At 39.8% G+C, this 12,459-nt stretch overlaps 1 protein-coding gene across 1 annotated transcript; it reads left to right on the top strand.

Annotated features, from left to right (window-relative positions):
* The first annotated feature begins 309 nt into the window (after nucleotides 1-309).
* Nucleotides 310-12,137, top strand: dusp13 (dual specificity phosphatase 13). Its single transcript, XM_002937129.5, has 3 exons — nucleotides 310-482; nucleotides 8,535-8,752; nucleotides 10,229-12,137. Exons 1-3 carry the CDS (start codon nucleotides 319-321, stop codon nucleotides 10,474-10,476), a joined length of 630 nt encoding a protein of 209 aa, XP_002937175.1. The 5' UTR covers nucleotides 310-318; the 3' UTR covers nucleotides 10,477-12,137.
* The last annotated feature ends 322 nt before the right edge of the window (nucleotides 12,138-12,459 follow it).

Here is a 12,459-nt window from a genome sequence, read left to right on the forward strand (position 1 = left end):
GAAGGCGCAGGTTCTCCTGAAAAGAGCGATGTATAGTTTTCTACCTAAACTAACCCCCCCCCCCCCCCCAGGAAATGCCAGTAAAATTAAGAGAACAAAACGTGCAAAAAACATTTGGCATTTCAGGTAACTGAAATGTGAAATTTTGCCGGCAGTTAAATGGTTAAATTTTTATTTCTGCTTAATATGTTTATGCAACTGATTATTTAGAGACAGCAAAAAAACATTTTTCACCTGTTGCATGTAATCACAGTGACGCTGTCAAACTAAAACTGAAAGCTTCTACAGTTATACTGCACACTTCCTGTGTTCATTAAAATGGAGGGAGAGACAGTGAGCAGCTCAACTCACTCTGGTAACGAACAGTCCTTGACAGACATTGAATCTACAGTAGGAGAGCTGCAAACACTTCTGAACAGCAGGCGAACTTCTTTTTCTAATCACGTGGATGAAGTATGGCCTAACCTTTTTTTAGGGGATCTGTAAGTAGCAAGGCTATTTGTAAATCACTAGTACTCTTTCTGCTTTGCTTTTTATTATCTATCGATCTTGTCTGAAATTGCACAAGTGTAAATGTTAAGTGTATGCTATTAAAATAGTTTAATTAACGGAGAACATATTCTCAGTTCAGTCACAGTTTTATGCTGTGCTAAATGTTTTAAGATTTACACTGAGAAAAGAAATCTGTTACTGAAAGGAAAGAGGACTGTTATTTGTTTGAAACAGAGAAAGAAAAGGGCTCATTTTAAAGGAAAACTATAACCCCAGAATACTTAAGCAACAGATAATTTATATTATGTTAAGTGACCTATTAAAGAACCTCGCCAAACTGGAATATATATCAGTAAATATTGCCCTTTTACATCCTTTTCTCTTGATCCACCATTTTATTTATTATTATTTAGGAATAATGCAGCTTTAACTGTAATAGGAAGAAATGTGGGAGTAAAACAGAGAACTCTGTCCATTAATTGGCTCATGTGGCCTAGCATGTATGTGTGCCTTGGCTTGTTTGCACTGTAATCCAATACCCCTAAAGGGGACCTGTCACCAAGAAATAAAAAGATCCTTTTTAAGTTAAACATGAAACTCAAATTTCTTTTTTTCATAACGCATCCATTCCCATTATAAAGGGATTTAAAAATCCTAGCTGTCAACCATATATTGCCGGGGCAGACAATAACTTTAGCTTTCCATTCAGCACTACCTAGATGTCACTGCACTTCTCGCTTTCCCCCTCCCTCTTCACCATCTAATTATGTAGCCAGTGCATGGGTATGGGCATCAGGTCCTTCATTCTATCACATAAATAAGAATTTGCCATGATATAAAGCTTGTCCACCCAAATGGCACCCATCTGCTTTTTGTGATTGTGTAATTCCAAGAGTGAAGGAAACAAGATTTATATTATTTAAATAGTGTAAATGAAGTTTAATTTGCTCAACTAACATTATATAAAATAATTTGGAATTATTTCTTAGGGTGACAGGTCCCCTTTAATTCTTAAAATGGCAATTTTCTATTTAGGAGGGCCCAATAGCATATGCTACTAAAAAGTGGTTTATTTAGATGAAGCAGGGCCAGACGGGCTGGCTAGGGGGCTGTGGGGTGTGAAAAGCCAGACAGGGCCAAATGAATCAGCCATTTGGGGGGCAGGAAACCTGAGGCTATTGGTTTCTTTGATCTGTTGATCAAAGCCAGCCAAGTGTGGACCTAGGAACAGCAGGGGGTGCAGCTAGGAGAAAATATGGATTATAGAAAGCGTTCCATATCTCCTTTGTTTTAAGGTTCACATCCTCATAAATCATAGATGGTTTATGAGGAGGCCCCATGCTTTTCCAATGATACCAAACAGGGACTTCCTATACCCACCAGTTAGGAGGGATAGTTTTGGGGGGACTGGGACATGAGACACCCCTCATATGGGTTAAAACAATCCCTTACTTTCATAATAATATTGGGCACTGGCAAGTACAAATATTATATGACAAGAAACTGGCATGAGAATTACAGCTCTCTACTGGGGGGGGGTCATGTGACAAGTTCCTGGGCACTCCCTCCTCATGCATACCGTAATGAGGGAGGGTCCCAGCAGGAGGATAACAATGGCACAGACCCAGGTGCTAGCAACTCATTCTGGAGGTCTCATCTTATGTTGGGAGATGGGCTCAGGATTTCTAAACTCTTACCTCAGGAGGACACAAAAAATAACTGGGTAACATACTTAGGGTTTCTCTGTGTTTTTTATTCCCTTTTATTTTATTTACTGTCTTGTATTTATATGTCTCTTTTTGTAAAACCTTTTTTGCATTGTTTACCTTTGTAATATTAAATATAAAATTTAATAAGTTCTGTCCTTTGGCTCTATAAAGATCCCCACGTACCTTGTATAAATGCTCGGGCCTGTAGTAACTGCTTAGTTGTATGTGTATTGAGTAGAGGGCAAGTTCTGTGTAGATGCTAATTAACTAGTGCATTGCTAGCAGGAGAGTGGGCTTGACTGTAATATTAACCCTGTGGCTGCTAGTGTGCTTGTGGAATTAGTTTAAAGTTAGCCCTAACTACAGTAAGAAAGCTTGTGTGATATATCTGTGTATTAGGTTTCTATCGCCTGTTAATAATAGATGGTGGCAGCGAATAGTTATTTGGGGCGGTGGTGTGTTTGGGGGTGCTTGATGTTAGTCTAACCTTTGTGAAAGGTGCCTGAGTGTAACCCCTTGTTGCCCTGTCCCCGTGTCATACGCGTCTGAGAGAGGCGTCTTCTTGACAGTAATAATGACTACCACTGAGAATATCTGAAGTTCATGTGGTAACTTCACCAAACCATATTGATATATAAGCCCTACCAGCAGCAGATAAAGCAATTCATCGATAACAGGCTTGAGGCTAAAGGTGGCCATACACGCACCGATATTATCGTACGAAACCTCGTTTCGTACGATAATCGGTGCGTGTATGGCATGTCGGCGAGTCGACCGATATCGCAGGAAGCTGCCGATATCGGACGACTCGCCGATCGGACAAGTTTGAAAATTTTGATCGGGCGCCATAGAAGGCGCCTGACCAAAATTCTCCCTTCAGAGCTGAATCGGCAGAAGGAGGTAGAAATCCTATTGTTTCTACCTCCTTACCTGCCGATTCAGCCCTGAATGGTGTGTGGCGGATCTTACGATGTTTCGTGCGACCGATGGTCGTACGAAACATCGTCGGATCGCCACGTGTATGGCCACCTTTAGATTCCTCACTGGTATAACCTGACAGCCCAATTGTTTCTTCAAGTTTGTATACTCAGCAGTACCTGAGTAGAGTACATCCGACAGGCTCAGAAAAATCAAATAAATTTGTTACAAGCTGGAAGGCAATTAGTCTGCACCAGCCTCTTCTTGTATTAAGAGCCTTTCCCTTAAAGGGACAGCACAGACAAACAGTCCATAGTTGTGGACTAAAGCACAGCGGATTGGTTAAAAATGTTCCCAGGTTGAATCCCAAGAAATGAGATGGATGTTTGGGGGTGGGGAGCCAGATTTAGTTAAGTGCTTTGTTAATCTTGGTCACATGACAGGGGATTAACCAATTGTTGCCCACTGCCACGCGAAGGGACAGGAGATGTTGGTTCATTGCTCTCCAGTACAGGCTTTGAGTAATTCAGCTGCATAATGTTTGCATACCTTTGAGAATTCCTTCTTTAAAAATAAAAAAACATTTTGACCAGTCCCATGAGGATTACTTTTAGGAGAATCTGGGAGGTACCCGATTGTTGGACTTTAAGATGGGATTGTTTTCCTGTTTGAAGATCCAGCAACTCCTTCTGCAGAAAGAAAATTTTAATTATGAAATATGTTTGGCCAGAAAGGTTACTATAATTTTAATTTAGTAATGCGATAGAGAATACACTGTCCTTCTCTGTACTCTCTGTTTTAAAAATGTTGTTTTTTTGTTCTGAAAACCAAAAAAAAACTTTTTCATTTCATGCCCACTCTTTGGCCACCCCCCCCCCCCCATTGCCGTACACCCACTCAACATCTCAGCCATGCATTTGAATCTCAATATATTTCCCTAGAAAAGCTCCAAAACAATTTTATACTTATTACCAGACCTAAACAATAATGTAAGCAATATTTACAAAGATTATTTCATGGTAAGCATACTCGGATATGCTGTAAATTGATGTTGGTTTTTGTGGCTCAAATTTTAATCTGCCAGAACTGACACCAATAAAATATCCCTGAAGAGTCATCCAATAATAAAACAACCCTTCTTTCAATGAAAATGTAGACAGCATTTACAGCTGTAGGCTAAGGGAAAACAGTCAGTGAATGGCTACAGCTTTGATGCTAACACAATACAGAGAGGAAACAGCTCTGCACTAAACTCAGCCTAGAGATGACCATGCCAAGAAGTTTAGAACTGAGGGAGCGAGCGAGCCAGTGATCGCAACTGTGCCAGCAGTGGCACACCTATAAAGGAAGCAGACCCCACAATCTGCTTCCTATAGTAGTTAGAAATCGCTTTCCCCAGCCACTTTTATCCGTGTGAGCTAGTAAAGAGAGGGCTGAGTGTCAAGGCCAGGAAGACAAGTCGATGTAAGCAAACCCACAAACGTCCCACACTACCGGAGGCTTGCCTGTGGATGGGAACAGGAAGCACGGAAGTGGAGAGAGGCCGGAGAGCCAAACGAGGTACAACGGGATCAGGCGAGAGAATAGTCAGACAGGTCCAGGTCGAAGCAGGCAGAACAGGTTCAGAAGCGAAAGTCAGGCAAGGTTCAAAAATAAGGAAGCAGGATCAGGATAAAACGCCAGGCACAAGAGTAAACTTGATAACCAAGCAAAGATGGTGGATTCTAGGCGACTATTTAAACTAACAGGATGGCACCAATACACGAGTACACACTTGCGTCAAGACGCACACTGAATTACATCACTTGCATGCGGACTCACGTCGCCGAACTTTCATTGCACCACGAACGCTCTTTCGCGCGCAAGTGCGCTGATCGAGCCCATGCAGACAGCGGACACCCTTACAGCTGAGTATGAGATTCTGTGCAGGCCAGGTCCCTCTGATTTTTTGCAGGGGGGCCCAGTGCTAAGTTGCTGTGCCACTGTGTGTCAGGCAGTGTTTATAGTACACATTACTTACCTCAGATGTAGTGGGGTAGCAGCAAAGGAGAGCAGGCACTTCCTATAGTAACAGAAAAGCTGACATGGAAGGAGGGAAGGGGACAGGTGACAGAAGATCACTTCTGTACTTCTGTAGCAACAATTGGCTGGGGGGAAATGGCTCTGTTTCCATGGGTACAGCTTTTAGAGTTGCGGATGCTTGCCGGGGTTAATTTTCCATGGGACAGGGAGTCTGAAACTGGGACTGATGGTAACCTTAATATAGCTAAATTATTCAGATTTTTATAAAAGAATGGTTTATTCTGGAGTGTCATTATGTGTCATCAGACAGTTCTCCATCAATGAATAAACACCATAGTTTAGAAGGTAACATTTTATGAGGCACTATAAAAAATGTTTTTACAAAATCTAAGGACATTATAGCAGTGGCCAAGCCAGCCGGGCTCCATAGGCAACCTGGGCAAAGCTACCTCTCCCCCCATGTGTGAACGAAAAAGAACATGGGGTGGGGGAAATGCTAATGCACAGTAATAGGTGACAGAGGGCAAGGTTAAGAGGTGAGTTGACGGTGAGGGGGACTAGGGGCTTGACTATATGTCAGTAGACAGCAGAACACCCCCACCATTGTACCCTAGGCATGTGCCTCTCCTGCTTACTCCTAGTTCTGACCCTGCACCATATCCTCTGCAATACACTGTCCAACTTCTTATATCAAAAAATAGAAGTACATTTGTTTAATATTATCTGTTTTTCAAAAACCTTGTAGATAACTACTTATTATGCTGTTCTTAAAGATATATGAATGTGATATCTGTACAAACCCAATAGATACTCTTTAAAAAATATACCACCTAAAATAGCTCATGTAAATCCCTGCTTCATTTAAATAAATTTTTCATAAACATATTTTTTTTTTAGTAGTGGCAACAGATGATTTTAAATAGAAAATTGCCATTTTAAGTACTAAGGCCCACCCCCTGGGATAACTTGATTCATGTTGCACACAAACAAACCAAGGACACGCATATTTGTTAGGCCACGTCAGCCAATTAATGGACAAAGTTCTGTCTTTTACTCTCACACTTCTTCCTGTTACAGTTAGAGCTGTTTAATTTTCCTGATGATCTCTGAGGTGGCAAATGGCCCATCACAAAATGACGGATCAAGGTACATGACGTAAAAGGACAATATTTACTAATTTGTATATTATTCCAGTTTGATAAGATTCTTTAATAGGCCACTTAATATGATATAAACTACAGTATTTGTTCTGGAGGTAAAGTTTTCCCACATTCTATAACTGCCAACTTAAGAACTGCTTTTTAATAATGGAATTAGATCAGTTTTCTTATTATCCACTGGTACAAAACCCAATTATAAACATTTCAAACAGAGGGAGAAACCAACCATCCACCGATTATAACATGGTCCAATTAATGTGACCATGTCAATAGCTAAATAAAATGTTTATTGTGCATTATAAGCTGAAGATTATTGCACTGCAAATAGATTTGACAATGCTCACATGGAGAGCTCAGTAAGAACTGCCTTTGTGTTTACCATGGTGACAAGTAATGCTCTACCTCCTCCCCAGTAGAGCCTCAACTACTCAGCTACCTGGAATACTCCTGTCTCTCAGTCAAGGTGAGCTCAGTAGAAGCTGCCCTTACACTAGCTAGCCTACTTAAATCATGTTGGATAGCAAAACTTTCACCTTGGACAACTGTCTGAGGTATTGGTACTCAGGCTGTAGGAGGCATCCGTTCTCCCCTGACATCAACCATACAGGCATTAGCCAACTAATCCTTCCTTGTATGAACGTTCCAGAGTAATCCCCTCCCTATTTATTGACACTGTGGTATGTTTATTCTGATTGAATTAGGTAACAACAATAATCCAACGAAATACGCTGCCTGTGTGCCCTACTCTGCCTTCCTATGCTTCCTGTATGCCCTACTCTACCTAGCCTGCCCTACCCTGCCTGTTTGGGCATTACTCTGCCTGCTACCTGTGTGCCATACTCTGCCTTTCCTACACTGTCTGTGTGTGACATACTCTGCCTGTGCTATGCTCCTTGTGTGTGCTTTACTCTGCCTATGTATGTGCCATACTCTGCATGCCCTATGCTGCCTTTGGAAGGTTAACCTGGCAGAGGTTTGTTCTGGGAGTTTAGCATTTTAAAATAGTTGTTAGGGGGTCTCTAAGGTGTTTAATTATATGCTGGGGGTTGCTGTGCTATCCACAGGGGAGGACGAGCCATATGGATTTAAGTGTATGTCTTTATATGACATAAATAAAATAAACTTCTTTCACATATGAATGAAGGGTGATATATCTGTAGCAAGCACCAATTATTATTGATTTTGAGTGGTGTGCTACCACTATTAATGTGCGTACAGCCTTAAAAGCGCTTGTGATAACATGGGTGTGGTTTGAAGTGGGTGTAATATAAAAAGAGGAGAGTGGTCAAAACTGGCTTCCAGTATTAGCCCTCCACCACGGAGGCCAGAAAAATTTCTTGGTATCACAGAAGTTGGACAGCACTGTAGTAAAGGAATGTATCAAATTATGGAACCCTATACTGAATTATGTAAAATAGCAACAGGTTTAAAAAAGACATGTTTCCATCAAGTTTAACCTTTAATGTCTATATATAACTTGCCTAACTGCTAGTTGATCCAGAGGAAGGCAAAAAACTAATCGAAAGCCTCTCTAATTTGCCACAGAGGGGAAAATATTTCTTCTTGACGCCAGGATGGCAATTAGACCAGTCCCTGGATCAACTTGTACTATGAGCTATCTTTCATAACATTGAAAGCCAGTATTCCCTCACTTGCTAAAAAGCCTTTCAACCCCTTCTTAAAACTAATGTATCAGCTAGTATGACTGACTCAGTGAGAATATTCCCTTTCCGAAAACCCTTTCTGAAAACTTAGATGGAACCTACCTCTAATTGGAATGGGTGCCCTTGTGTCTGCCAGAAGGACTTACTGGTAAATGAAGTATTAGCAAGATTATTATATGATCCCTTTATATATTTATACATAATTATCATAACTTATTTATTTATTTCCCGGTATTTTTATTGCACCAACACATTTCTGCAGCACTTCACAGAGACTATACATCATTTACATCAGTCCCTGCCAGTAGCATAATATTGCAGATCTGGGTCCACTTATTAAAAATGACAGGTCACCCCAGATGGGTCTGCTGTATAGAGGAAGCAGACCGGGCACCCTGTGGCCATGAGGGTCTGCTTTCTCTGGTCCCTGCCTCAGTGGAACTTACAGTCTAATGTAATTTATTTGTGAGTCTGTAAACCAGAAGTATAAGTAATTACATAATAAAGAATATAAGCCCAGTGAGACAGTATAATTTGATTGATTGTATACTTTTGCTTTCCTCCTACAGGGCAACTGCCAATAACAGATATGAGTTGTGGAAGATGGGAATTACACATATTCTAAATGCTGCTCATGGCAATAGATTTTGCGAAGGCAACTCTGATTTTTATAGTGCAAGCATTGCATATCATGGGGTTCCTGCATATGATGTGCCAGACTTTGATATGAGCAAATATTTTAACTCTGCCTCAGCATTCATCCACCAAGCGTTGAATACCAGTGGAGGTAAACAGTTTAAGAGACAAAGCTTCTCTTCACTGCTTTCTGGTGTAAAAATGGTAATGGCATGCAATCCATTATCCAGAAAACCCCTAATCTAGAAAGGTCAAAATTATGAGAAGGCCATCTCCCATAGACTCTATTTTAATATTATATAATTCACATTTTAATTATTTCCTTTTTTTTTGTAATAATAAAACAATACCTTGTATGAATCCTAACTTAGCATTAATCCTTATTGGAGGCAAAACAATCCTGTTGGGTGTATTTCATGTCTAAATGATTTTTAAGTATGGTGATCAAAAAGACTCCTTATCCATACAGGTCCCATACCTGTATTTAAAATAGGCTGCACAAACAGGCAGCCTACAGTGACACAATAGGGTTGATTCACTAAAGTGCGATAACGCATATCGCATGCTTTTTTGCGTTAAAATTGACACAAAAAAACAAGCGATTCGCTAAAGTATTATCGCGTGCATTAAGTCGCATATCACATGCCTTAAATTTCGCGCTACCAGATGTGTTAATTTACCGCTTTGCGTTAATTTGCGCGCAGAAATAATGCTAACGCATGATTCACAAACACTTAGACGCCCTAAATATTGCATTTGTCTGTGTGAAAAATAACACCTAATTGAGACAGGCGGTAATTATAGAAAAGTACAGTTCATGAGCTTTTGGCAATAAAATATGGACTTTGCAGTGTTATTTATTCAAGTATGTGTTGGCCCTAGAGTGATGTATCCTCCAGTTTGCAGGGAAATGGTCATTTTCTTAAAAGTAGTTTTACGAAAGTAATGCCGTGTATTGCTAATATGGCATGCGACTATTTGTGCGTGATGCGTTCATTAGCACGCGTTCTGTCAAATACCGCATGAAAATAGTCTTCGCAACTTAACTTAAGTATCCTTTTAGGGAATCATGGGTTAAGACACGAAAAATTAGACGCGATACAATTTTTAACGCATGCTATAAATAGCGCACCTTTTAACGCACTTTAGTGAATCGGCTCTAATGTTGGCACTGCTCCTGAGGACTGGAGGTGTTAACAGGTGAACAATGTGGGTGCTTTCAGTCTGAGCCTGACGTGTAAACAATGCAGGGGGTGAACAATGCAGGGATTAAAAGGGGTAAAACAGTACAGGGGATTACATTTTTAAACAATACAGGGGTTTACAGCCTGAATCTGAGGTGATAACCATGCAGGGGGCCAGTTAATCTCAGCACTGATACCATTTAAATCTTACACAAAGGTAAGCAGTCACAGCAGCCAGACAGGTGGGAGGCAACACAGAGGGGGGCCGCCAGTTGGACAGCACTGTTCTAGTCTATAGTACAATCTAGAATTAAAGGTAGGGTTTTTGCTACTAAATATAATCAAGTTTCTTTTTTAATAGTTGTATGCTTGTATGCATATTTTTTTAATGTACTGTAAAAACCTTTTACTATTTTTTAACATCACTCCATTTTGCTCTCCAGCTAGGCTGCTTGTGCATTGTGTTGTTGGAATCAGCAGATCTGCAACACTAGTCCTGGCTTACCTAATGATATATCACCAGATGACTTTAACGCAAGCCATTCAAAGAGTCCAAGAAAATCGATGGGTATCCCCTAACCCTGGGTTTCTTCGTCAGCTATTAAAACTGGATGGAGAGCTATGCAAGTCCAGACATAATCAAGGTGAAAACTTATTACGAAATGAAAAAGATTTACTTACATTGACATGATGATTTATTTTCTAAAATAAGAGAAAAAAGTAATAGCCTGAGATGTTAAGCATGTTACACAAACTATATACTTATTTTTTGTATGATATTCTACTAGCGCTTTATAAAGATTATTATCTATATTGCTCTATAAAATACTCATATTTCATGCATTAAAATTCTGTTATCATGAAAAATGGTACAATGCTTACTTGGCCTGGTAATTACAGTCCTGTATGTCTGACATCTGTTGTAGACTGTAAGCTCTTGCGAGCAGGGCCCTTTAATCCTATTGTTACTCTGTATACCCTTATTTGTTGAACTTTTTAAGATTCCTGTTTGTTTACATTTATTGTGAAGCGCTGGCGTAATTTGCTGGCACTATATAAATAAATGATGATGATGGGCAAGCTATTTGAAAGGTTTTTTTAAAGGTTCTAATTTGAGATTATAGGGGCATTAACTGTGCTCAATTTTCTCTATTTAATCTTTTTTTTGCGCCAGAATAAAATTTTGTTGCTGAAAAAAGGCGATTTTTTTTTTCGTGCTTTATTATGCAGCAAAATCACAACAAATCCGAAAGCAAAGATGTGCCATGTAAAACCTGTCAAGATCATGTAGAAGTCAATGGCAGATGTCTCTTTTACAACTGGAAGATCTTCAATGCTTCGTGGTTTTTTGGCGCTATCATTTGTACGACAGTATGAAAAAGTTGCGTTTTTGTGCAACAATAAGTCATGGTTTTCGCATTTTTTTCCCGCATCTTTTTTAGTTCATGCATTTTCAATATGAATCTTTTGATAAACGACTGACATTCATGGACATGCGTTTAGTCGTGGTTTCAAAAACTGTAAAACCACAATCCGAATGTTGATAAATGCCCCCCTAAATGTAATACTGTGTAATAACTGTCTATTACATTATGTAATGGACAGTTAGATCTAAGGTTACTATTAGCCTGTTTCTTTGTACCACAGGGATCTCCTTATCTGATAAACTGTAATCCCCCCTCACTCCTCCCCCATGGACCTCCTTCTAATCCCACTGCGCAGTCTACCCTAGCTTCTCTATAATATTCTAGCTCATCCCCCTTGCATAGTTAACTTCACAACTTACATAAATACTTAGGTCAATCATGGTTTTGATTGAATAATTAAAGGCAAAGTACTGTTTTCCCACATTTTTGGTGTCACTGTCTCATTCTCTGTATAGGAAACCTGTTTGCCTACCATTATAAAAGTTAATCTTACCACATCAGGTTCATTTTCAACATGCCTTGATACTTTTTAGCAAACAAATTCGGACACAGCTCACACAGCAATGAAGTGGGATGCTGGCAAGGCCTTTATTATGGGGACTTTTAATTAAAGGAGAAAGAAAGCTCTAATCACTGGGCGTTGCCCAAATGTTAGGCACGTAAGTGATTATAATCACTTGCCTGATACCCCAGGCCAGTGCTCCTGCTAGCAGAAAACTGCACCGACCCGGGGGTTCATGTGACCAAGAGATCATCTTCCTTTCATCTTCTATCTTTGGAAGCTTCCCACATCATGCATTGAAGTGTCAAAGTCAGAAAGGGTTTTGCGCTGTATATGATCGTTGGGATACAAACATTTTGTGACTATTGGATTGCCATATGCAAACAGACGTTTCAATACGAAAATTTCAGGAACTTTCGGATCGTAAGTTCAAATTAAAAAATTAAAAGAATTTTCACGACATTTGTGATCATCAGAAATTATCGGATTTCGTGATTCTGGTTCAGACATTAGTGAATCGGCCCCTAAGTATGCTAATGTCCTATTCTTAGCAATTTTTCCATTGGTTTATATTTTTTATTGGTTTTTAATTATTTTCTTCTGACTATTTTCAACTTTCAAATGGGGGTCACTGACCCCAGCAGCCAGAAAACTATTGTTTTGTATTGCCAGTGTTATATTTTATTACTAATCTTTTTGTTTAGGCATCTAGTAGAGGTAAGTCTAAAACAACTGGACTTTTCTG

The sequence above is a fragment of the Xenopus tropicalis genome, chromosome 7 (genome assembly GCF_000004195.4).
Source record: "Xenopus tropicalis strain Nigerian chromosome 7, UCB_Xtro_10.0, whole genome shotgun sequence".
NCBI lineage: Eukaryota > Metazoa > Chordata > Amphibia > Anura > Pipidae > Xenopus > Xenopus tropicalis.

What these genes read in the sequence shown, in the direction of transcription:
- dusp13 (XM_002937129.5), top strand. Translation starts at nt 319, where the DNA reads ATGGAGGGAGAGACAGTGAGCAGCTCAACTCACTCTGGTAACGAACAG. An exon ending in AACCTTTTTTTAGGGGATCT is followed by an intron (nt 483 to 8,534) that starts GTAAGTAGCAAG and finishes TTCCTCCTACAG; the next exon opens with GGCAACTGCCAATAACAGAT. An exon ending in AGCGTTGAATACCAGTGGAG is followed by an intron (nt 8,753 to 10,228) that starts GTAAACAGTTTA and finishes TTTGCTCTCCAG; the next exon opens with CTAGGCTGCTTGTGCATTGT.